The sequence below is a fragment of the Chiloscyllium punctatum genome, chromosome 37 (assembly GCF_047496795.1).
Source record: "Chiloscyllium punctatum isolate Juve2018m chromosome 37, sChiPun1.3, whole genome shotgun sequence".
Lineage (NCBI taxonomy): Eukaryota > Metazoa > Chordata > Chondrichthyes > Orectolobiformes > Hemiscylliidae > Chiloscyllium > Chiloscyllium punctatum.
Genome location: NC_092775.1, coordinates 59,706,169 through 59,732,832, shown reverse-complemented (window position 1 = coordinate 59,732,832; position 26,664 = coordinate 59,706,169). Strand labels below are relative to the sequence as shown.

The window sequence follows — 26,664 nt, the reverse complement described above, 5'->3', positions numbered from 1 at the left end:
GTTTATTTGAAATCACAAGCTTTCGGAGCGCTGCTCCTTCGTCAGGTGACCTCACAACAAAAAAGCAGCGCTCCGAAAGCTTGTGATTTCAAATAAACCTTGTAGGACCATAACTTGGTGTCGTGTGACTACTGATTTTGTCTCATTAAGACCATTCTCCTAAACTCCAATAGGCTAATCTTATGCAACCTTTCCTCACAAGGGAACCATGCTCCATATCAGTATTAGTTGACTGACCCTTCACTGAACTGCTCTTAATGCGTTCATATCCTTTTTTTATAAATAAGGAGACAAAACGTAACATAGTGTTCCAAATGTGATCTCACCAACTTCCTGCTCAAATGTTGCAAAACATCCCTACTTTTCAATTATCTTTCCTTTGCAATAAAATACTTGCACATACCCCCTACAAGCCCACATTCCCCTACTACACCAACCCCTGGAAAATTATATCATTGTAATCAATTGCCTTACTGCACAGCAGTTCAGCACTGGAATCAATATGTGGAAAAATGTGAACCAAGGATGAGAGTGTAAATTAAAGATGCCATTTGAGCACTCCAACATATGGCTGATGCAGGGGGTGGTGCAAAAACAGATTGCATTGCATTAAGGAATAATCAGCTAATTGATGCTCAATTTTTATTATTTTATACAGTATTGAACAATGAAGAGGCATGAAGGAAGAGGAGTAAACAATTTTACTGTTTTTATCCCCAGATACACTTACATATCCACTGGATCTGATTTGAGACAATACCTGATATTGGGTTTAAGGAGTACACTACTGTCCCTGCCAGAGAAAAGTGATAGGGGGGTTGGCGTTCCAACCATAGAATCCCTAAAGTGTGGAAACAGGCCATTTGGCCCACTGAGTCGACACCAACCCTCCAAAGAGTATCCCAATCAGACCCACCCCCTACCCTATCCCTGTAACTCATGCATTTCCCATGGCCAATCCACCTAACTTGCACATCTTTGGACTGTGGGAGGAAACCAGAGCACCCTGAGCAAACCCATGCAGACACGGGGAGCATGTGCAAACTCCACACAGACAGTTGCCTAAGGGTGGAAGCAAACCTGGGTCCCTGGCTGTGAGGCAGCAGAGCTAACCACTGAGCCCTTTATCTATCCAAGCTGGATAAAGGGCTGCTCTCTATTTGCTCAGCAGCCAAATGTGATGGTACACAGCCAAATGGGCTCTAGATTCAATTCCTGGTCTGTGCTGAGTTAATGGGTGGCAGTGTTACCATGAGGCTCCTGACTGTCACCCAGTTCATGAGCTGAAGACATCATGTGAATCAAAATGGACAATAAATCTTACACAGTGCAGCAACAAATTCAAGCAGAGGATATTAGGCGTGAAGGACATTGATCACAGCCAAAGGTTAAACCAATCTACACGTCGAGATATGACCTTGGCTTTTCAAAAATATGAAAATGATGAATTGGAAAAGACAAGCCAGCTCCATACTCATCACATCATGGGTACAGCCTTCTCTACACCTCTTATTTCTGCAATCTTCTGGAAGAGGTACAGAGCAAATGGGGGAAAAAGTCTGAATTCAAACTCTGGATAACATTTCACCAATAAGCTTAAACATGGTGTGATCACAGTGACCATCACTTCAAGAATGTAAATCCTGCTATCAAGACTGAATGAAACACCAATTTCCAATCACTCTGGACTTTGCACATTCTTCCCACGTCTGTGTGGGTTTTCTCTGGGTGCTCTGCTTTCCTCCCAAAGATGTTCAAGGTTCAAACAGATTGATATTAAGAAAGTGAATGTGCTGAAAATTCTGGGAAGCATCAAAATAGGTAAGTCCTTAAGGCAGAACCAGATATATCCAAGGTTACTACAGGAAACAAGGAATGAGATTGCCATGCCTCTGGCAATGATCTTTGCATCTTCACTCTCCACAGGAGTTGTATCGGATAACTGGAGGGAAGCGAATGTTGTTCTTCTGCTCAAAAAAGTGAATAGGGAAATCCCTGGGATTACAGACCAGTCAGTCTTATGTCTGTGGTAAGCAAGGTACTGAAAAGGATTCTGAGAGATAGGATTTATGACAACAGAACAACCTCGATTATCCAAATAAGACGGGCAGGGAGTATTTTTTTCAGATAACTGATTGTTACAGATAACTGATCTGATTGTAAACAAAGGAAGCATTCTCAAGTCTAAATGGAACCCCATGACACAAAGCTTCAGCCAGAAATACTGACTCATGTGTTACACCAGTCAACTTGATCCAATCAAAACAAGGGCATTTGTGATGGCAAATAATTTTGAAAATGGTTAAAATAGAATTGTTTCATGAATTAAATGGAAGCATTTTAAAGAAATGTTAAAGTGAATTGGAGCTTCCCAGCTAACTCCAAACATTTGCAAGTGCAGTCCCGTCCATTTCACACCAAGACGCAGTTTGAGGTACAACAACACAGGTATAAGGTCTCTATGTGTGCTAAAGTAAACTTCCCGAAAGAATTTTAATGACATTTTTAATAAGAAGTACCAAGATGCTAATTTGAATTTGTCCTGCATCACTGGAAATCGGCTTTCCATTTTGAACACAAACAATTGTAACCTTCATCTATGCTGGGAATACTGCTCGATGACGATGGAAAATAGATGTCCCCAGAAACAAAAAGTGAAAATATTTCACCAGCAGGACTAATTCGGAATGTGAGGAGCTACAATCCATTTGTAAAATCCTTTCCTGCTACAGGGTATTTACACTGTAGAGTTTATCAGCTTTCTAATGCATCAAGAAATGAAAACCACTCGGTAAAAATGTTACTGCAAAATAACATTTGGCGCATTGGAAAGTATATGATTATCTTGGCAATAAATCTTGGTACAGTACATTGTTTTCAGATCGAGGACAATTTCTTAGCGGCTGCAGTAGTGGATAACTTATAAATCAAATACTTCAGTTGTTTAAATAAATACATTTCAACAAACGATCTTATCGTTCATTATCATTCCTGTTGGATGTAACAGAAAGAAACAAAGAAAGAAGGAAAGAAAGAAAATAAATGACAGAGACAGAGCAGGAGAGAAGTTGCTGAGTTCACTGGTGAGCAGTCCATCTTGGAAAGAGAGTTTCTGCTGGTAGTGACAGAGTCCAGTTTCCAATCTCAAACATCTAGACCTTGAGATCTTGTTTGGATATTCCGAAATTCAGATAATTGATGTCCGCATAACCAAGGTTGTTCTGTATTTGGAAAAACATAGTTTGATTAAAGATAGTCAGCATGGCTCTGTGAGGGGCAGGTCATGCCTCACAAGCCTTACTGAATTTTTTGAGCACGTGATGAGACAAGTTGACGAAGGTCAAGCAGTGGATGTGGATTTCAGTAAGGCATTTGATAAAGTTCCTGACAGTTGGCTCATTCAGAAAGTTAGGAGGTATGGGATACAGGGAAATGTGGCTGTCTGGGTACAGAATGGGCTGGCTAAAAGAAAACAGCGACTGATAGTGAATGGAAAGTATTCTGCCTGAAGGTCGATGACCAGTGGTGTCCCGCAGCAACATGTTCTTGCGCCCCTACTCTTTGGAGGTTTATATATGACTTGGATGAAGAATTGGAGGGGTGGGGTAGTAAGTTTGCCGATGACACCAAGGTCGGTGGTGTTGTAGGTAGTGCTGGGGGCTGTTGCAGGCTTCAACAAGACATTGACAGGATGCAGAGCTGGACTGAGAAGTGGCAGATGGAGTTCAATCTGGATAAGTGCAAAGTGATTCGGTTACATTTGAATGCTGAGTACAGGGTTAAAGACAGGATTCTTGGCAGTGTGGAGGAACAGCAGGATCTTAGGGTCCACGTACATAAATCCCGCAAAGTTGCCACCCAAGTTGATAGGGTTGTTAAGAAGGCGTATGGTGTTTTGGCTTTCACTAACAAGGGGATTGAGTTTAAGAGCCGTGAGGTTTTGCTGCAGCTCTATAAAACCATGGTTAGACCACATTTGAAATATTGTGTCTAGCTCTGATCACCTCATTATAGGAAGTATGTAGATGCTTTACTCATTCTCAGGATGTGGCAGTTGCTAGTGAGTCCTGTTGTTCCTTTAATATGTTTGTTAAGAATCTTAAGAGAGGTTGAGTGAACCAGGGCTTTTCACACTGGACTGAAGAAGAAAGAGAGGTGGCATGATAGAGGTGTACAAGCTAATGAGAGGCATAGATAGAGTAGATAGCTAGAGACTTCTCCTCAGGGCAGAAATGGCTGTCACAAGGGGTCATAATTTTAAGGTGATTAGAGGAAGGTATGGGGGAAATGTCAGAGGTAGGTTCGTTACGCAGAGAGTGGTGGGTGCATGGAATACACTGCCAGCGTGTTGGTAGAGCCAGAGACATTAAGGACAGTTAAGCGACTGCTGGACAAGCACATGGACGGCAGTAAATTGAGGGGTGTGTACGTTAGGTTGATCTTAGATTTAAATGCTCAGCCTGTTCTGTGCTGTACTGTCCTATGTCTATGTTCTATGTGCAGGTTGGGTGGATTAGCCATGGGAAATTGCCCATAGAGTCCAGGGGTGTGCAGTTTGGGAGGATTCGCCATGAGAAATGCAGGTGTATGGGGTTGAATCTGCTGGAGATGCTCTTCAGAGGGTTGGTGTGGACTTGAGGGGCCTGCTTCCACATTGTAGGGATTCTATAAACTCTTCTTCAGAAAAGTTCTGAAAAAGAGTCCTACATGACTTGCAATGTCAAGTCTGTTTTTCTCTCCATAGATGCTGCCAGACCTACAAAGTATCTTCATAATTTTCTGTTTTTGTTTCAAATCTCCATCATCTGCAATACTTGACTTTCTACAAAAGCTGACGATCAGTCTGGGTCAATTAAGAAGGTCAATAATATTCAAGATTTTTAAAAAAACACATCATTCAATGAATGGTTTGGTATGTGAAATCACTTAAATAAACCTTATCTGGCTTAGAGGCTTTCGATAACTGATAAGATGGTCTACCAACTTCTGCACATGTCTCAAAACTGTCTCCTCTGACAAGACTGACCTGTAAATGAATGAATAACACAACTGATGGCTGCTGGACCATTGAAACTCATTGTACCAGTAACAAGGGCAGACACAGTTTGTGCTGTCCAGAAATTGTACAGCCAACACAGATCCAAGTCACATCCATTTGTGAAAATAACCAAGTATTCTTGCAACCAGAAACCCTACTCCATTCAACTAACATCATGCATGCTAATGAGATTAGTCACAAACGTTTTTGGCTTTTGTCATGTGTTGGATGAACAGGCTGTGCGAGAGGAAGGAGAACAGGAATTAGAAAAATTTAGTATTGCATGAAGTCACATTTCTCAATTTTAAGAAGTTGTATTTCAGAGGGCTTTTACACCTTCCAAAATTGTTACTGACCCATGTGTTGGCTGGTCGTACTGTTTGATGGTCCTAGGATTGACCTCAGTTCCAAGGAAATTTAATTGGTTGATTCAAGCCGTTTAGCATTGCATTAAGTCAAGAAGCAAACGATACATATTGTACCTGAGGAACTTAAACACATTGCTACACTACTACTATTTTAGATTTTATACTCATTCTCAGGATGTGGCAGTTGCTAGTGACTCTGTTGTGCCTTTAATGTACCTGCTAAGAATCTGGAGGGCCTTCTTGAACTACTGCAATCAGTGTGGGGAAGGTGCTCCCACTGTTCTGTCAGACAAGGAATTCTAATATTTTGATCCAGAGACAAGTGGAAATTGAGTACATTCGAGGAGAAAGTGAGGACTGCAGATGCTGGAGATCAGAGCTGAAAATGTGTTGCTGGAAAAGCACAGCAGGTCAGGCAGCATCCAAGGAGCAGGAGAATCAACGTTTCGGGCATCAGCCCTTCTTCAGGAATCATGCCCGAAACGTCGATTCTCCTGTTCCTTGGATGCTGCCTGACCTGCTGCGCCTTTCCAGCAACACATTTTCAGAAATTGAGTATTTCCAAGTTTAAATGCTGCGTGACCCAGAGGGGCATTTAGATGCAATATTGTACCATCTGTGTGTGGCCAATGTCCATCAAGGTGGTAGAGTGCTGTTCCAGAACAACCTCTGGAGAATGGAATACCTAAAAGCCAAATGGCTGAGCTTGCTTGGTGAGATGAGATTAACTGCCCCTCACATGTAGGTTGCATGTGACCAAATGTGGCATCAAGGAGCCCGAGCAAACTTGAAATCAATGAGAACTGGGAGAAAACTCTCTACCAGTTGCAGTCATGTTTGAGATAAGGGAGATGGTTGGTGTTGTTGGATGTCAATTAGCTCAGCTACAGGACATCGTATCCTTCAGTATAGTGTCCTACATGTAGCATCTTCAAATTCTTCACCACCTTCCCTCCTAAAATGTCAGCAGTAAGGATGTCTCATGTTTATTGCACCATGTTTAGCATCATACACAATTCCTCACATACTGTCCAATATACAAATACAGCAAAACCTTCTCAACATTCAAACTTGGGCTGCTAACTGGTGAGAAACACTCACATCACACAAGTGTCAGGCAATGAGCACCTCCAGCAAGAGAGAACCAACTTATTCTCCTTGACATTCAATGGCATTACCATTTCTGAGTCCCCCACAACCAATATCTTGGGGGGTTATCATTGACCAGTATTCAAAGTGGATTAGCTATATAAATATTATGGCTAAAACAAAAAAGACTAGACAGAGGCTGGGAATTCCACAGCGTATAATTAATCTTCAGACTCCCCAAACCTGCCCCCCATCTATAAAGCATAAGTCAGGTGCGTGATGGAATATTTTCCACCTGCCTAGATGGGTGAAGCTCCAACAACACTCAAAAAGCTCAACACCATCCAGGACAAAGCAATCCACTAGACTTGCACCACATCCACCACCTTAAGCATTCTCTCCACCACCAACAACATATAGTGTGTGCCAATAATAAGATGCACTGCAGCACCTCACCAAGCCTCCTGCAACAGTACCTTCCAAACCCATGATCTCTTCCACCTAGAAGAACATGGGAGGCAGATATATGTGGGCACCACTAAATAAACATTCCACTCCAAGTCATTCACCATCCTGACTTAGAAATATATTGTCATTCCTTCAGTGTCACTGGGTCAAAATCATAGAACTTTCTTCCTAATCAATGCACTTGCCCCTACGCACTGTGGACTGCAGCAGTTCAAAAAAGGGATTCACCATCAACTTCTAAAAGGTAAATATGAATTACAAATGTTAGCCTTATCAGTAGCATCCCATTCCATGGAAAAAACATCAATGAAATTAATAGATGTGGATGCTGTGCATTTATCAAAAACAAGATGTATAACTTCACTTTCAAATGGTAAGAAGTGGGAGCTAACTCAAGGAGATAAGGATAAAGTAAATAACAGGACAAAATAGCTTAAAGCAGCCAGGGTATCAGAGGGGCATCACAGCCAAAACTAAGGAAGATAGTCAACCAGAGGTGTTTCCGATCCCTGTCCATTCTCCATAATTGGAAGAGTTGGTGCAGGTTGAAAGAGGATCTGAACTCATACAGAATGACTGGCTGCTTTGGCATATTGTATGGTATCTGAAGCCGACAGAACAAAGCTCAAGGAAGACGGGATTCCTTCAGCATTTTCTTTAGAATGAGATCATACTGGATAGTAATGTAGAATGTTTAGGGGAAACACTTGTTCCTTGGACATCAATTTTGAAAATTATTAATACATTTTTTGGATTATTTTACCAATTTTGTTTGATATTTTGGAATATTTCTGTTAATGAATGATTCAGTGTTCCTTACAAACCTCTAGAGTATTTTCACTCACTGGGATATCTCGATATTGTTTTTTTTAAATTTGATTTATTATTGTCCCATGTACCTGGGTACAGTGAAAAGTTTTATTTTGCATGTAGTAAAGGCAGATCATACCATACAAAGTGTGTCAGGGTAATAGAACAGAGTAAAGAATACAATGTTACAGCTGCAGAGAAGGTACACAGAGAGTGAGATCAACATTAAATTCAATGCTTGAATAGTCCATTCAGAAGTCTAATAACAGCAGGGAGGGTTGGTGTGGACTTTACTGTAGGGATTCTATGATTTTAAAGAAGCTGTTTTTGAGCCTGTTGGTACGTGTCTTTATAAGCTTTTGTATCTTCTGCCCAACAGAAGAATTATGTAACTGGTAACCTGCATGTTTATGTTGCTTCAGTCACCAATTCTAATTTCTTTGTCGTGAAAATATGAAAGAGTAAATGTACCCTGGATATTGTCTTATGATTTAACTGACAAACACAATTGTTAAACTGTGGATAAATGCAATAACAGCTAGATATTTTATTACTGGATGACAGATGTCACACAGTGGTTGCAGACAAGCTGTAGTGGGTGAGAGAGGATGTGCAAGACTGACTAGCTTTGGGTAACTGTGACAACACATCTCCTGGCTACAAGCAAAAGCAGCAGCAGTTACATTTCATTTGCCTCTTGTATAGTAGAAAATACTAAATAGTTCATAACTCTGTACTGAAGCTAAGCTACAGTTAATTTTCTTAGCTGCGATTAATTTCCCCTTTTTTATTACATAAATCGCCTGGCACAATTGATGTCTCAGCACAAATTCCAGACAAGTTCAAGACTACCTTAAAACCACTGGCTAACTTTGTAAATGGTGATAGAAGCTTGGTGAATTTACAATGACGGCTTGTTCAAACCCAAAGAAGCTGTCAATTAAGTCACTGGAACATAACAGTTAAAGATGATTGTTGTGGATGTTATATTCACAATATTTGTCATCCAGATAAAGTGACAGATTGTACAAATAGATACAGTAACTCCTTACATACTATTGCAGATTTTTTTTAAAATTCAAGCTAAATCTTGAACAAAAACTACATCATTTCTGTCACAGATTTAAATTGTCAATTCTGTTCTATTGTGAATGAAGTACTATAGGAAACCCTCCATCTAGGGTACATTTTGTGTGCAGCCACAGCACAACTCCCTGCTGCCAACAGCCACTTGTCAATAAGATACAAGTGGACAGTCACCACAGGCACACTGCTGTTACTCTGACACAGGGTCACGGGTGTGCAAGGAAACAGGTCTGTCCCAACGTCAGCTGTAGCTCTGACTGAATTCCAGCTCGTGTCTGCGTGCATGCTGTCAGAAGGCCAGTCCAACAGCTGATACAACTGCAAGTGGCACCCTGCTTCTGGCCCAGCTTTAGGGATTATGGAGCTGCCATCTGAGACAGCCAGTTGCCCGGTAGCCATGCTCTCGCCCAAATTACAACAATGGTGAACTTGTACTCCGACAGGCAGTCAGTCGGTTTCTATCTTTGGATTCAGCCCTCATGCTTAAGGCCTTTCACCATACAGTCTGTTTTTGTCAGCATTTCATTTATGTTTTGATCTGCTGTTTATTTTTATGGTCTCCTCTCTGGGAAGATGCTGATTCATGGCAGGAAATGTATTCAGGCAGAAATTATTTACCTGTCTGGCCAGACTGCACCTGATGCAAACTAATTGACACACGGGGCATGACAGCTAAGAGCCACATATTATTCCAATGATATCCTCAAGGAATGGCGGCTACTTTTCAGCTGGAAACCTTTTTCATTTCCAATGCCTCCTCAGACTTGTGCACTTCACAGATACAGGCATACACACATACACACACACACACAAAATCATGTACATACACACACACACACAAAAAGCCATCACCACCACACCCATTCTGAACACCCATCTCCCATGCCCTGATATACCTCGCACCCATCTCATACCCATCACCCCAACACACTAATATATCACACACCCATTGATATTCCTCATACCCATCACCCATACACTGATATAGCTTTCCCCCCCCCCGCCCCGACACACATACACACACACTATACAGATATACCTCACACAGATATACCCCACACTGATATACTCATATAGGGTGGCACCATTGCTCAGTGGTTAGCACTGCTGTCACACAGCACCAGGGACCCAGGTTTGATTCCAGCCTCAGGAGACTGTGGAGTTTGGACATTCTCTGCGTGTCTGCATGGGTTTCCTCTGGGTACTCTGGTTTCTTCCCACAGTCCAAAGACATGCAGGTTACATGGATTGGCCACGCTAAATTGCCCCTAAATGTCCAGGGATGTGCAGGCAAGGTAGATTGGCCATAGGAAATGAAAGGTTGCAGTGACACGGTAATGAGGTGGGTCTTAGTAGGATGCACTTTGGAGGGTCATTGTGGACTTGATGGACTGATTGGCCTGATACCCTACTATAAGGATTCCATGATTCTATGATTATACCCTACATTGATCTGCCTCTGATAGTTCTGAAGCTAGTGTCTTCCTGGCTCTATCGGAATGATGTTCTAGTTTGAAAGTTTTTCAGGTGACTGCCATGCCTCTCTGCTGATTATCCCTTTCACTGAAGCAACCCTGAAAGACCACTTAGTGGCACCTTCGAATGCTGCTGGAATTAACCGTGCTCTTACGCTGCAGTGTTAGCAAAAGCAAAAGAAGTGAGGGCTATTCATCAGTTGGATGTGAGAGGTCTTTCAATCAGAGCCACTAAATGTCTGATTGAGGGGCTGGTCTTTAGGTTGTGGGTTGTGTGCTGAGAACTACCCTGTGCCCTTGCTTCGGATCTGCCTGCCCCCTTCCCCTTCGAATCCACCCCCTCCCCTTCACGTCACCAAGTTAGGTCCAGCTCATGGGCTTTTGGGATTGCCTTTGACTGCAGCTATGGCCTCCTCTGTGGCTGGCAGTTACAGATGGCCAGGACCTCTGGCCCAATGGGACTGACTACCTGATGGGGAACTGTTGGAGTGTACCTTCCTCAGAAGAGGCAGCTTGGGTCTCACGCTGACTGTCCCACTGACAGGAAGACCCCCAACAACAACAGAACCCATCTTCTCAGTTTAATATCTCATCCAAAAGACAGCACTTTCAACAATACCATGTCAGCCTAGATGCTGTGCTCCGCTCTCTGGAGTATACCTTTAACTCATAATCCTCAAACTCAGAGACAAAGGTGCCTCACTAATGCAGTCCTAATACTGCCTTGTCTCACACTCCTCAGTATAGCACTGACACATCATACAGCCCTCATCAAACACTACTAGAACTTCCCCTCTCACTGAAACATTGATATATCCCATACCCCTCAGTTCAACATTCCTTATAGTGAGAAGTTAAAAATCACACAACACCAGGTTATAGTCCAACAGGTGTAATTGGAAGCACCAACTCTCGGAGCGTTGCTCTTTCTTCAGGTAGTTTTCATCAACCACCTGATGAAGGAGCGTCGCTCCGAAAGCTAGTGTGCTTCCAATTAAACCTGTTGGACTATAACCTAGTGTTGTGTGACTTTTAACTTTGTACACCCCAGTCCAACACCGGCATCTCCATATAGTGAGAAGAGGAGTGATATAGTGAAAGTTTCCCAGTATACTCTCCCAACTTTACCTGTGTTCAGCATAACCAGTGAGAATTAACACAACATTTTACCACAGAAGGTATTTTTATTCACCCTTGTGTTTTATTAAACTGACTGCATTTCAGATGCTGTCTGCTTTGCTTCAGTCTAATGACACTGACTTGGTGAGTCACTCTCTGTTTTGTTGTCTGTCAGTTCTGTTCAAGGGGCACACTGGCAGAGAACCAACACATCTCTAAATCTTGCTTCCAAAAGGAGACTTCAGTTCAGCAGCAGATAACTCAAACAACTCAGTTAGCAATCACCACTCTGACCTGAGAAACACTCTGATACCTCTCAATGCATTATCTTCAGAAAGGACTAAAGGACAGACTTATGTTATGGTCATAGAGTTATACAACACAGAAACAGAACCTTCAGTCCAACTAGTCCATGCCCACCATGTTTCAAAGTAAACTAATCACATCTGCCTGCATTTGGTCCATATCACTCCAAACCTTTCCTATTCATACACTTACCTAATTGTTGTTTAAATATTGTAACTAGACCTGCAACCATTACTTTCTCTGATGGTTCATACCACACACAAACCACTCTGTGTAAAAACGTTGTTCCCATGTACTTTTTAAATCTTTCTCCCCTCTCGCCTTAAAAATATGCCCCCTAGTTTTGAACTCCCCTACCTTAGGGAAAAGACTGTTGCCATTTACCTTATCTATACCCCTCATGATTTTATAAACCTCTTCAAGGTCACCCCTCAACCTCCTATGCTCCAGTGATAAATACTCAGCCTGTCCAAAATATTTTCATAACTCAAACCCTCCATTCACAGCAAAATCTTGAAGCAATAGAGTGTAATTATTGCACTCCTTATTGATACATTGCCCAAAATACTGGAATTGATGCTGACATTCACCACTGAATAGGAAACACAGTCTCTGATTTGGCCCATCACTTCACCACACTCAGTATGTGTCAACATGGAGACCAAGAATTCAACTTCCCACAAAGTCTGGCCGTTACACCACTCACAGCTTCACAGTAACAACATCTGAACATAATGTTTCGCATGTTCTTGTTGTCGGCTGATGACAACAATAGGTTGAGTAAACACTTCCCGGTATTACCCATGAAGCTGGACCCATGAAGATAAAGGGTTACATTTACGTAACATCCTGCATGAGCTCAAAATGCCCCGAACCATTTCATAGTTAGTGATGCACCGTCAGAGTTGGACTGCAATGAAACACAGCAGCCACCTTTGTACACAGCAGGTTCCCACAAACTGCAATGTGATGGTGACCAGATGTTTGAGTGAAGTCGGTTGAGTATTAAGTATCTGCCAGGTCAGCGGGACAACTCCCCAGTTTTCTTCATTTTACATCTACCTACTCAGTAAAATGTTCCTCGTCACAAGTACGGCTTCTTCCCTATTGCACTAGAATGGCAGTCTGAATAAAGTTCTATTAATTGCATGCTGAACTACAAACATTCAGCAAGTTTTCAAAAAGAAGAAATGTCCCTGCCCAGCTCTCATGCTAAATTTGGCCGCATTCTGGCCTAACAGAAACTGCTGGTCACCCCAGTATTTATAACCTGCACATCTGAGCCCAGGCGAGTATCAGTCTCAAATTGAACCGCCACAGAATAAGGTCCTATGTTTTGACCTCACATATTTCCCAGAGGGGGTGATTGGGCAAGAGCAGAAACTCTGCTACATCTTTCCTTCTCTGACCCAGGGCTGCCAAGACCAGGGGTCGATGTTGTTAGCAGTGGTTAGCTAAGTCTATACAGACCAGGTATCGAACCTGGAACTCACAGAGTCTCTAGTAAGCAGACATCTCGTGCACGGTCTCGGAGCCACACACCAGCCATGGAGGGTACAGTGACAGAGGCACTGAAGGCAACTTGCGTGCCCAGCTTTGTAGCTACTGAATCTTGTGTTAAAGGAGGAAAACGCATAGCCAGGGAAACAGCAAAAAGAAAGGGATGCTACAGAGTGTTTGGCTGAAAATAACTGTGCAGGAGATCGCTGGGTGCAGATCTGAAACATTAACTCGGATCTCTCTCCACAGGTGCTACTGGACTTGCTGAACTTTTCCAGCAATGTTTGTCCCTATGAAGCACACGTTCGAGCAGATCTGGAGTACGGAATCCACTTGGTGTCTTTCTCTGGAACAAATGTAACTGAACACCAAGTACAAGTACAAAGAGTTGAGTTTACATAGCACCTCTTTCAACTTCAGGATGTTTATTCCTGATGAAGGGCTTTTGCCCGAAACGTCGATTTCGCTGCTCGTTGGATGCTGCCTGAACTGCTGTGCTCTTCCAGCACCACTAATCCAGTCATTAGATTTTGTAATCAACCGAGTGAAGTCGGAAATGCAGCAGCCGATTTACATACAGCAAGCCCCAACAACACAAATAAGGAGATAATCCATTTTCACGTTGTCAGCTGAGGGACAAATATCAGCAAAGATACCGGGGAGAATTTCCCTTGAAATAATGTTGTGGGATTGTTTAAATCCCACCTGAGAGCAGAAAAGCGAGCCTCAGTTTAACATCTCGTCTGAAAAGCAGCACCTCTGACAGTGTTTTGTAATTTTATATCAATGAGTACACTGGCCTGGATAGACTAACTCAGCTCAGATATCAAACCTATCTAGTTTGCATGCTTGAACGATAAATCTAAAATTACTAACTGTCTAATGCAAACATTTTATTAGTTTCCTACTGCACTAAGAAACTGATGCCCATTTACATGTTTTGCCTGCTCAGAATCCAACCTTTGATTAACCAATACATTGGTGCCTTTGCACAGGATAGCAAACAACCAGGATAAACAGTGATACTTTTCAGCATTTTACTGAGGGTAATTACCCTGTTCATATCAAACAGGAAATACTACTCTTAAACCATTTCTAGTACAAGAGGGGCAGGAGAGATAATACTTACTGTGAACTTCATTTTCCATCTCCAGCTCCAGCTCATGTTCCCCAGTCCATGGTGTTGCACCAAAGAACATATCCAGTCAGAGAAGGGGACAAAGCAATGCATCTAGCTTATTGAAAATTGAACATTTCTTTCCCCCCCGTTTCTCCTTCCTTTCTTGGTTATTGTGGACTGATTGTTTCTTGGAAGTTATCTTGAATAAGTGCCTCTTTGCTCTTTTCACTGCTGACCTCATTGAGTGACTGGCTTTTACTACCATGGAGCCTCAATGGGCTTATTTCCATAAGAAAACACAGCTGACATTCCAATTGGCTCAGTGTAAGGCCTCATGCAGATGAGGGGGCCTGGGAGTCATTACATTCAGATATATAAGACACCAACAAGCGCACTCACACACACAGTCATGTCGCCTGTCACAGGGAATGCTGTGGGAGGCTATCCCCACTGAATACCGAATTCCTGTTGCTCTATGTCTCATTCTTTTGTTTAAATTCTGTACACTATTCAAACGTTCTGGCTTTGTTTTCTTCCCTTTTATGCTGCAGAGCTATTATTTCAGTCAGCAGTTGCCTGCTGGATTCATCACTCCAGTTGTCACTCAGCAAGGGTGGGCCTGGACAGTGCTCATTGGTGTGCTATTTGGCATTGGGTAGCATTGCAACAAGGGCCCAATCCACAACTCATTTCTTAGATTTTGATATGTGCATGTAGGCTGCCGCACTTCCTTCATTACTCTGCCTCAATAGCTACAAAGCACATTAGGAAGTGGGGTCATTAAAGAGGCTGTATTAATGCAAGTTCATTCTTTATCTCCCAACCGATGTGCCAGCTTTCAAATGAGTCTTCTGTATGTGGCGCAGGAACCCATTCCCTTTGCTGCTCCTCCATGTTCTTTGCAGAACCTAAAAAATGACATAACGTACAGCTAACCTATTTCGATAGAATTACATAGAATATACAGGGGAGGCAGTGTTGACGTCACTGGGCTAGTGGTTAGAACACCATGTCAATGTTCTGTGGACATGGGTTTGATTCCCACCATGGCAGGCGGTGATATTTGAATTCAATAATTTTCTAGAATAAAAAGCAGTTGTTGCTCCTGGTTCACTTTAAGGAGGGGAATCTGACATCCTTACTTGGTCTGGTCTGCACATAACTCCAGGCACACAGCAAACTGGCTGATTCTTAACAACCTTCTATGAAATTAGACAAAGGTAATACTGGCTAGAGATGCCCAAACTCCATGAGAAATAGAATAAAGTACAGGACATTCAGCCCATACTCCTCTTGTTCCTCATAAACCATTACAGTATTTCCTTCTCCACTATGTCTAACTTCCCCTAAATATATTTATTCACCTCAACTACCCCTTGTGGTACCAAGTTCTGCATATTTATACCATTTCTGAATAAAGACATTCCTCTTCAGTTCCCTATTGATATGTTAGTGATTGTTTGTGGGAATATTGATTGAAATATAACTCCTGAGACCAGGACATGGGATAACTCCACTACTGTTCACCCAAGCTGTGTCATGGACCATTAATGTTCACATGAGAGGAGGAATAGGATCACAGTTTTACATCTCAGCCAAGTGACAGCACCTTTGACAATTCTGCCCCTCACTCATTATTGGATCGAAGAGTAGTCCAACAGTGAGAGCTCTTGGTCCCATATTTGGCTTCGTGTAGATTGCCAGAAACTGCTCACATTAGGCATTATCTACATTGGCAATCTCTGATGGATTGGGAGCAACCAGTAGGGAGAGGACTTGACTTGATTTAAGGGTAGGTCCTGGGTTTTACCAATTACCTTCGCAGGTGATAGTCTTTCTAAAGCAGAGCACCAAATCTAGGAGGAAACAATTGGCTGGGCGTTCAGTGATTTTATAGTGCTGTTTCAATCAGCTTCTGAGACCAGCAACCACGAACCAACTCCCAATGTTTACACAGTAACAGCTGAATGCCTTATCTCTGTGAGTGGTTTCTCCATAGGGGTGAGGAGAGTAAGTGATTTGAAATAACTTGTGTCCTGCCACTCACTCAGCACTTCACATGAGTCTTCTGTATGTGGTGCAGGAACCCATTCCCTTTGCTACTCCTCCATGTTCTTTGCAGAACCTAAGAAATGACATAATGTACAGCTAACCTATTTCGATAGAATTACATAGAATATACAGGGGAGGCAGTGTTGATGTCACTGGGCAGCTAATGTCCTGTTACACAGACCTTGAGGATTTTATATTGCATCCTGAGTTTGTGATTTAATCCTTTTGCTTTCCCTTATAAACACTTATTGATTGTCTCTCGCCTGCACTAGGTTCAGAGCCTGATGTCCCATTTACAGTGATAAGTCTGATTCAGAATTTACCCATTTTTACCATGGGGAACATGATCATGAGAAACAGGGCAAAAATAGGCCATTTGGCACATTAAGCAGCGTTCCATTAAATAAGGTCATGTTAATCTGATTTTCACCTTAACTCCACTTTCCTGCCTGCCTTGACTTTCTCATCAATCAAAATGCTGTCCTGTTTAGGCTTAAATATATTCAACAACCAATACTTCACTGTTCCCTGTGGACTAGAATTCCAAAGAGTAACGAAAGAAAAACAAATCTCCTCATCTCCATTCTAAATGGGAGCTCCCTTATTTTTAAATGGTGCCCCTAGTTCCAGACTTCCCCATGAGGGACACATCCACTCAGTACCCATTCTGTCAAGCTCCCTCAGAATCTTACATGCTTCATGAACATTATTTCTCATTTTTCTAAACTCTCACGAATACAGGCCCAATCTGTACAATCTTTCCCCTATAAGACAATCTTCTCATCCCAGGTGTCAGCTTTGTGAACCTCCTCTGAACTCCTTCCAATGCTCATACCTCCTTCCAATGCTCTTACTAAGTGCTCATACTAAGAAACAATGACAGCAACAATTGTGTTTCCAGAGATTTAAATGGCTGATGTCCAAAGGTGAAAGTATTGAGAATATTAGGGTGTAAACAGTTATGCTTTTATCTATCCATTTACTTCCCAGACAGAATAAAGCTGAAGTCTAAAAATAGCAACTCAGCATTTCTACTTGGATATGAGGCCCATTTGATTCAAATTGCAGTGCAAATAGACTTTGAGAAGGGGAGCCTTTAGGAAGACATTGTGAAATCATGTTACAGGCTTTCCTCAAGATATTCCTGAAATTCATAGTCAGTTTAGCATACCAGGATTCAGGAGAAAAAGGGAGAGCAGCTAATGGCTGAGGGTATCTATAGCCCACTGTGCAGGTTTGTGAGTTAGAGCTCAAACTTCAACTGCAAAGACCAAATTCATAAGGGTTTTAAAAGAGGCTGGAAGATTAGGATAGCTTGCTGCAGACGCTGAATTGCCAGGAAACCTCCTCACTGTGAAAGGCAGTTCTGGGGTTAAAAGTTTCAAGACTATGAAAGAAAAAGAACAGAAGTTAACCATCAGGAGCTAAGAATCACTTTGGACTAGGTGTATGAAAGTTGATTAGATTACTTACAGTGTGGAAACTGGCCCTTCGGCCCAACAAGTCCACACCGCCCTGCCGAAGCACAACCCACCCATACCCCTGCATTTACCCCTTACCTAACACTACGGGCAATTTAGCATGGCCAATTCACCTGACCTGCACATCTTTGGATTGTGGGAGGAAACCGGAGGAAACCCGCACAGACACGGGGAGAACGTGCAAACTCCACACAGTCAGTCACCTGAGGCGGAATTGAACCCGGGTCTCTGGTGCTGTGAGGCAGCAGTGCTGACCATTGTGCCACCATGCCGTGAGGCACAGTGTAAATTGTATCTGTGAAGTGGGTTCATGTATATGTTGAAGGAATGAAGGGAAAGTTCTGTTGTGTAGTTTAGAGAATAAACTGTCTTCAACAACAGTGTTTTGTCAATAGTGCTGTTAGACTCTTTGTTACAGGACAAGGCTTAAACATAAAATCTTGTGAGATCTTTTTAGCTTTCAACTGGAATTTTGAATTTATTTTTAAAAGTTACAAACTATATAGAGTCTTCCTCGTGTAGTTTCACCAATGCTTTGTACATTTACAGCAAGACTTCCCTACTTTTATTCTCCACCCCCTTTGCAAAAAGGGCTAACATTCTATTTGTCTCTTTAGTTATTTGCTGTTTCTGCATTCAATGTTTTTTGCAATTCATGTACAAGCTCATTTAGATCTCTCTAAGTAACAGTGTTCGATAATGTGGGAAAAAGATCGGCCACCCTGCCCCCACACCCCCACACCCCCACTCAGCATAGCTACATAAAAAACACAGAAGCTGGCCTCCAAGAAATCAAGCCTGCCAACACATACAGAACACACCCACAATGCCCTAGTCTTGGCCAAACAGGCTAACAAAGAAACCAGACATGGTCAAGCTATTCCGAGACCAGAAAATACAGTTCCCAAATAACCTTCACAGTAAAGCTCCCAGCCTCGATTAAAACTGCGGTTCCAATACCCTAAGGGTAAGCTCATTTCCCATTGAAACTGATACCACATAAACAAAGAGGCAGACCGAAAGAGCCTGGAAGACCTCACTCGCAGGAGGAACACAATGGACACACCTGAATGCCAGGAGAAGGGACATGTACACATATTTGCGCAGACCAGAAATGCAATGAAGAATCCTCCAGAAGACATTCTCACCCACTCACGGAGATGGCTGGAATCTCCTGTGTCAATTACAAATTAATTGCTGCTGCTGGATGCTTGATTAATTTCCATTCCAATTTACCCTTGTTTGAATCACTTTACTGTAACTGCTTTACAATTATCAGCTTTGTGTTGTACTCCTATAATGCATGCTTGCACCTGCTGTTCTCGATTAGATTCCCTACAGTATGGAAACAGGCCCTTCGGCCCAAAAAGTCCACACTGACCCTCTGAAGAGTAGCCCATCCAAACCCTATTCCCCTACCATACATTTACCCCTGACTAACACTATGGGCAATTTAGCATGGCTAATTCACTCAACGTGTGCATCTTTGGACTGGGGGAGGAAATGGGAGCACCCGGAGGAAACCCACGCAAACATGGGGAGAATGGGCAAACTCCACACAAACAGTCATCCGAGATGGGACTTTAACCAGTGTCCCTGGCACTGTGAGGCAGCAGTGCTAACCACTGAGCCACCGTGTCGCCCCGTGAGCTTCTGGGAAGAACATTCTGTCCATCTGTGCAGAGAATCAGTTCTGTGTCAGCCTGGTCAATTTCTCTTCCACATATCGCTTTGCTTAATAAACCACCTGTCAATTTTACCATGACCCTTGTTTGTGGTCTCCGATTCATTGAACTGAATTTCTCCGACAGGTTGTCTCTCTTTTTTAAATAAGATAGTGCGTTTTTATTCCTTCTGTGTGGGTTTCTTCCGGATGCTCTGGTCTTCTCCTGCAGTCCAAAGATATGCAGGTTAGGTGGATTGGTCATGCAAAATTGCCCATAGGTTCCAGGGATGTGCAGGCTAGGTGGCTTATCCATGAGAAACGCAGTGTTACAGGGACAGAGCAGGAGGGTGGGTCTGGATGGGATACTGTTCAGAGGGGTGTTATGGATTCGATGGGCCAACTGGCCTGCTTCCACACTGCAGGGATTCTATGATTCTATGAGTCCTGGCAAAGTGGACAACTTTATAATTGCCTACATTACACTCTCTCTGCAATTATTTTTTCTCATTCACTTAACCTGTCTATATCCTCTTGCAGACTCTTTGTATCTTCTTCACAAGTTGCTTACCTACCTGTTTTGCATCCTCAGCAAATCTGGCTTCAGTTCAATCCGTCCCTTCATCCAACTCTTTCCCATAGATCATAAGTAATTGAAGCCCCAGAACTGACCCCTGTGGCACTCCACTGGTCACAGTCTGCCAAGTTTGAAATGACTCATTTATTCTAACTCCCTGTTTCCTATTAATTCACAAATCCCTGATCCACGCTACTGGGACCTTGCCAGAAATTAGCGAGGTTTAGAAAAGTGCAACTAAGTGATCCACTATCTCTGCAGTCACTTTGTTTCAAACCTAGCATGCATGGAATCATGTCCAAGGGACACGTAAGTCTTTAGTCCCACTAGCTTGTCAAGCATTTTTTGATATCATAGAATCATCTCAAAAATTCAAATTCCAGAAATGATAATAAATGTATAATTCATATTTATCACAGAACGAGACAAAATCTGAAACCATTTTGAAGTAAAGATGCAGATAGAATCCCTCCAGTGTGGAAGCAGGCCACTCAGCCCATCAAATCCACACTGACCCTCTGAAGAACTCCCACTCAGGACTCACACCCTACCCTATCCCTGTAACCCTACATTTTCCATGGCTAATCAATCCAGTGTGCACATCCCTGAACACTATGGGCAATTTGGCATGGTGAACTCACCTAACCTGCATATCTGTAGGAGGAAACCAGTGCACCCAGAGGAAACCCACACAGATATGGGAGCATGTGCAAACTGCACATGGACAGTCACCTGATGATCAAACCTGGGAGTCTGACACTGTGATGCAGCAATGCTAACCATTGTGCCATCATGTCACCCTCTATTTTCTCTATGATCATCATTGTTTAAAGATCCTCCTTCTTTTGTTTTGCACCTTGCTAGTCTACTATTTGCCTTTTATATCTTCTACTGTGAAGACTGATAGAAATTGTTTGTTCAAAGTCTCAGCCGTTTCCTTGCTTCCCACACTCCAGTCACAACCTTTAATGACCAATGCAAACTTTAGCTGCTTGGTTTTACAGTCAGTTTACTGTATGTTTTTACATTCCTTACTAGTTTTCTCTCATATTCCAATTCTTTCTCCTTCTTTTGATGGGAGACCTCATACTTTGTAATTCAAGATATAATTTTATTTAAAGCATGAATTTTCTTTTGTAAGCACCTTCCAAATCCATGGCCTCAGTCTCAAGAAGAAGGGGAGCAGAAACATGGGAACAGCATTAACTACAAGTTCCCTTCCAGGCTATACACTTTACAAGACTTGGAAAAGTATCATCATTCCTTCAGTGTAAAAATCCTGGAATATCCAGGACTGGGTGCACCCAGACCATATGGGCTGCAGCAATTCAAGAGGGTGGCTCACCATCACATTCTCAAGGGCATTTAGGATTGAGCTATAAATTCCAGCCTAATTATCAACGCCTATATCCTGTGAATGCAGTGGGCATTCTTCATTTGCAGCCCTGGATAATTTTCAGTCTCCTGAATCCAACTGGCATTGAACCAGTTACCTAATTGATTTTGTTCAAAGCTCACAAAACAAAAATGCTAATTATGTTTTCCCTCCTCCACAGATGTTTTCATAGCTGCCCAGTATCTCCAGTATGTTCTGTTTGTATGTCTCAGTGCTGCCCTGCCCACCAAGCTGGTTGTTAAGGGAATGTCTCTAAATTACATTGTCATACTAGAAGGAAAAACTACTAATATTTATCAGATTGCCCCAAAGCATTCTACAACCACTGTTCCTTTTGAATTGTGGTTTATATTATAATACAGCAAAACGTGGTAGCCAACTATGCAATGCAAGATCGCACAAACAACAATGTGATTTTAAAAAACTAGATATTCTATGTTGGTTGTTGAGGGATAAATAATGATCAGGTATTTGGAGTTTTAGCTTTTAGAAATCCGTCAATGTGTTCATGGGAACAGAAGGAGGCTATTCTGCACCTCCAGCTTGTTCTGCCATTCAGTCAATTCATGGTGGCACAATGGTATTCACTGCTGCCTCAGAGTACCAAGGACAAGGGTTTGAGTTTACCCTTGGGTGACTGTCTGCGTGGAGTGTGCATGTTCTCCCCGTGTCTGCATGGGGTTTCCTCCAGGTGTTTCAGTTTCCTCCCACAGTCCAAAGATGTGTAGGTTAAGTGAATTAGCCACACTAAATTACGCCTAGTATCCGGGGATGTGTAGGCTAAGTGGATTAGACATGGGAAATGCAAGGTTATGGGGATGGTGTGGGGTGGGGTTGGGTAAGATGTTCTCTGGAGGGTTATGGGGATAGAGTAAGGGGATGGGAGTGTCGGTAAGGACTTGCTTCGATACTGTAAAGACTCTATGACTGATCTGCATCCTTACTTCAAACTGATTTTGTTTCATCTGTGATAAAAGGTCATTATACATTTCCATCATTTTTGGAATCTGCGTTTTTAAAATAGAAGTAGACTTTCGGACTTTTGTCAGTTCCTTGAAGGTGACATTTTTATAAGATCAGAAGTTTACTTGGAACTGTAAAAGAGGGACATAATTTCCAGAAATTCTTAGCAGGATACCTGTGGTGTTAATGATGGAACCATTGCTGAGTTTATAACAGACATGACAGAATATCAATCAAATTAGAGGCCATTAATTTAACTTCTGACTTCAGTTTCAGTGGTAACAGAAATTGAGTTAAGAGGAAAGAACAGTTTCTTTTTTGCAGTTTTAATTTGTAGAATCACCAAGTTGTGAGAGTGTATGAGAGTTGTCAAGCTATCACAACTGAAAAGAGCTTTAGGCTATCCAAATCTTTTTTAAAAAGATTCACGCTGAGAAAATAGTTTGAAAATTATCTCAGCAGTCAAGAAGGAAACCTGAAAAGAGTCAGATGAGTAAGTAATTACAGAATTGAGAGCAGATGCAGCAAGTAATTAAGAAAACAAACTGCTTTTCCTAGGGGGCTTGGAGTTTGGTAGTCCTGTTACAATTATACAAGGTGTTGATAACAATGTACTTGGAGTATTATGTGCAGTATTTGTCCCCTTATTTAAGTAAAGGATATGTAAGAAAGCATGGAGGAAATTCAAATGAGGGTCACTGGGCTAATTCCTGGATGACGGGATTGAATTGTCAAGAAGAGCTAAACAAGTTATTTATTAAAGTTTGGAAGAATAAGAGTTTTTTTATGCACTCATGGACATGGGCGACACTGGCTGGGTCAGCATATATTACCTGTGCCTATTTGTGCTTGAGAAGGTGGTAGTACTTTTTTGAGCTGCTGCTATCCCTGTGTGGTAGGTTGACCCACAATGCACTTAGGAAGGGTATTTTGACCAAGCAACAGTGAAGGAACATCAATATATTTTTCCAAGTCAGGTTGGTGAGTGGCTTGAAGGGGAATTTGCAGGCGGTGGTGTTCGCATGTATCTGCTGCCCTTTTCCTTCGAGATGAAGTGATTATGGATTTGGAAGATGCTGAGGACTTTTGGAGAATTATTGAAACATAAAGAATCCTGAGGGGACTTAACAGGGTAGTAGTTGAGAAAATGTTTTAAATGAATCTCAATTTGGGCAAAACAGCTACAGAATGAGAGGATGCTCATTTAAAACTGAGAGGTGAATGATTTGAAGGTAAATGAACATCTGGATTTGCTGGGAAGAGAACTCCTGAGAATATGGAGATTAGAACACTGAAAGTATTTAAAGAAGAAATGGGTAGATTTTTGAAACATTGGGAAGTTGAAGGACATGGTGAGTTGGCACAAAAGAAGTGTTCAGGCCTGGACCAGATCAGCCATGATCTTATTGAACTGCAGAGTGGGCTTGAGGGGCCAAAGTACCTCCTCCTGCTCCTATTTCCTATATTCTAAACAGTGCAGTTAAATTACCTCAAACTTCTAAATTCTCCTCAAGCCTAGTCAATATAGTCAGTCCTTAAAATCCAACCCTTGGAGTCCTAATACGTATCATCGAATCAACATTGACTGTGATCAAGCCATCCTTTCAAAGGTGCTGTGCCTAGAACGGTATACAGCTCTCCAGAGGATACATTTTATCCAGTGGATGGAGTCTCTATCCTCCCACTGTAAATGTTAGTAAAATCCTGCTTGCCTTGAGTTGCGGCTCATTTCATAGTAATTTACCAAAGGTCAATTATATTGAGGGAGATAATATACTCCCAACAGAGGAACGGCCAGCATCTCTCTTGTCCCTGCAACATACTGGAAGTGCTGGCCACTGCTGGAACTCCACACATATTCCCTGAGGTAAAGAGGCTGGGACTCCAAACCAAGGAAAGTCTGGAGTATCACAGGGGCCTGATGAGATAGATGGGGGCTGGAATAGAGAGGGACAGGGGATAAGGGAAATACATGGTGAGGAAATCTGGGGAGGTGCCCAAACTGGAGGCATATTCCAACCTCTCATCCACCATACCTCCATCAGCTTGCCACCAGGCTGCCATATTATAATTTCACAAGAGACTTGAGCAACAAGGGAGGCATGGTGACCATACCCTTGTCACTACCATGGTTCATATGGTGATTCCAGGAAGCAGCAAGAACAGGAACATATTGAAGAAAAATAGACATGGATCCTGGACCTTACTCTAACCAGATGACACCAACCAACCTAAAGAAGTTGGGAGTGGTTCTGACTGGTAGGTAGCCATTTACAAATTTCTTCTGGACATTTAATGCATTTTCAAATCAGTTGGATTTCAATTTTAGATAGAAGTGTAGTTTTCCCAGACTTTGGTCTGTCTCAACAAGTTAACTGCTTGCTTGTAGGATAATGCTTTGCACAATTGGCTGCATGTTTCCGAAATGGTCACTTCAAAGGCGGTCCCAAAGTGCTTTGGATTTGTAAATGGGAGCTCTTTCTGACCCACAAAATTAAATGCAACATTTTGCCAAAATTTTCTGGCTGATATCCCGGGAAACAGAACAGTGATCAGGCCCAACCCATGGATTGATTCAGCCTGAACTGATGTTGCAGTTTCCTGCCTTCATGTAGCCTGCCTAAATATGGGCAAGCCTCTGGTTTCACTACAACCATTTTAGCCATGTTATAAAGACAGTTTATTGATGTGGTGAAGGCCTGAAACTGGACTGAGTGATTTCCCCAGAGAGCCATCCCTTGACTATTTCTATCATTAGCTTATGCCCAAAACGTCGATTCTCCTGTTCCTTTGATGCTGCCTGACCTGCTGCGCTTTTCCAGCAACACATTTTTAAGCTATTTCTATCATTGATTATTTTGGTTCCCTCACGGGGTCAACTGCTGAACTCCTTTAAAAAGTACTTCAAGATGGAGGAGCTGGCAGTGTGGGAGGTGTTTGGGCTCCTGACCCCTGTGCTCCCCCTCACATGACTGACCACATCCTTTTTTTCTTTTCTTCATATTTTATTTTCATTTAACTTTTGAATCAACTTCATCCTTTCTTCTTCCTGCAGCTGCAGTGGTGGAGAAAGGTGGCAGGAAGCTGTTGAACGGCAGATCCAGTCCATTTCCCGTTGCTGTGGTGGTCGCAGCTTGAGCAGCCATTCCAGTGTCGATGAATTTGGGTTCTGTTCCTTCCTGCTGATGGTTTGACGGCGTCTGCAGCAGCAGAGGAGCAAATGATCTCTCAGTCCCCGGGAGTTAATTGGGACATTGAGATGGGCCTCAGTCTTTGAGCATTGCGACAGCCTCCTAGCTACGGTGGTAGTTGCAGTATTGGCATGCCATGAGGCAGCTTTGGCAGGGCTGGCCTTCTGGATCTGGTTAGCCATGGTGGAGGCTGCTTCACTGTGCTTCATCCTTGGGGTGTTGCAAAATTGAGGGACAGCTTTGGCGGCTGCTTGGTATTTTATTTTAGAATCCCTCCCCAATGAGACTCATTCCCTTACATTTACCTCTGACTCATGCACACGACCTACACATCCCTGAACACTACGGACAATTTACATTGTCAATTCACCTAACCTGAACATCTTTGGATTGTGGGAGGAAACCGGAGCACCCGGAGGAACCCATGCAGACATGGGGAGAACATGCAAATACTACACAAACAGGCGCCTGAGGCTGGAATCGAATCTAGGTCCCTGGCTCTGTATGGCAGCAGTGCTAACCATTGCGCATTGAGTGTGGCAGCATACTGTATGCCACTGAGGAAATCAAGAAGTTAGGATGGAACAGAAAATGAATTTTTTTCTGACATAAAATGATTTATTTTTCTTTATAATTTATGTAGAAAAAATGGTGCTGTGTAATGGAGACTTACATATGTTTTACTGTATTTTCAGAAACACATTAGATTAGATTCCCTAAGGTGCGGAAACAGGCCCTTTGGCCCAACAAGTCCACACTGACCCTCCGAAGAGTAACCCACCCAGACCCATTTCCCTCTGACTAATGTACCTAACGCTATGGGCAATTGAGTATGGCCAATTCACCTGACCTGCACATCTTTGGACTGTGGAAGGAAACCGGAGCACCCAGAGGATACCCACACAGACACTGGGAGAATGTGCAAACTCTGCACAGACAGTTGCCCGAGGTTGGAATCGAAC

The 26,664-nt window shown here is 42.6% G+C and overlaps 1 protein-coding gene across 2 annotated transcripts in view; it reads right to left on the bottom strand.

The window, feature by feature from the left end:
- The window catches only part of LOC140463151 (cas scaffolding protein family member 4-like), a 100,989-nt gene that overhangs the window by 51,834 nt on the left and 22,491 nt on the right, over positions 1–26,664 (bottom strand). Inside the window, exon 1 of one of the 2 annotated variants that reach the window (XM_072556916.1) lies at positions 14,389–14,630. The exons of the other annotated variant lie outside the window; for it this stretch is intronic. Coding sequence (XP_072413017.1) covers positions 14,389–14,490 — 102 coding nt within the window. The 5' untranslated portion in view covers positions 14,491–14,630. Of the gene's footprint in view, positions 1–14,388; positions 14,631–26,664 lie in introns of those variants that run through there. 2 annotated transcript variants of the gene reach the window in all.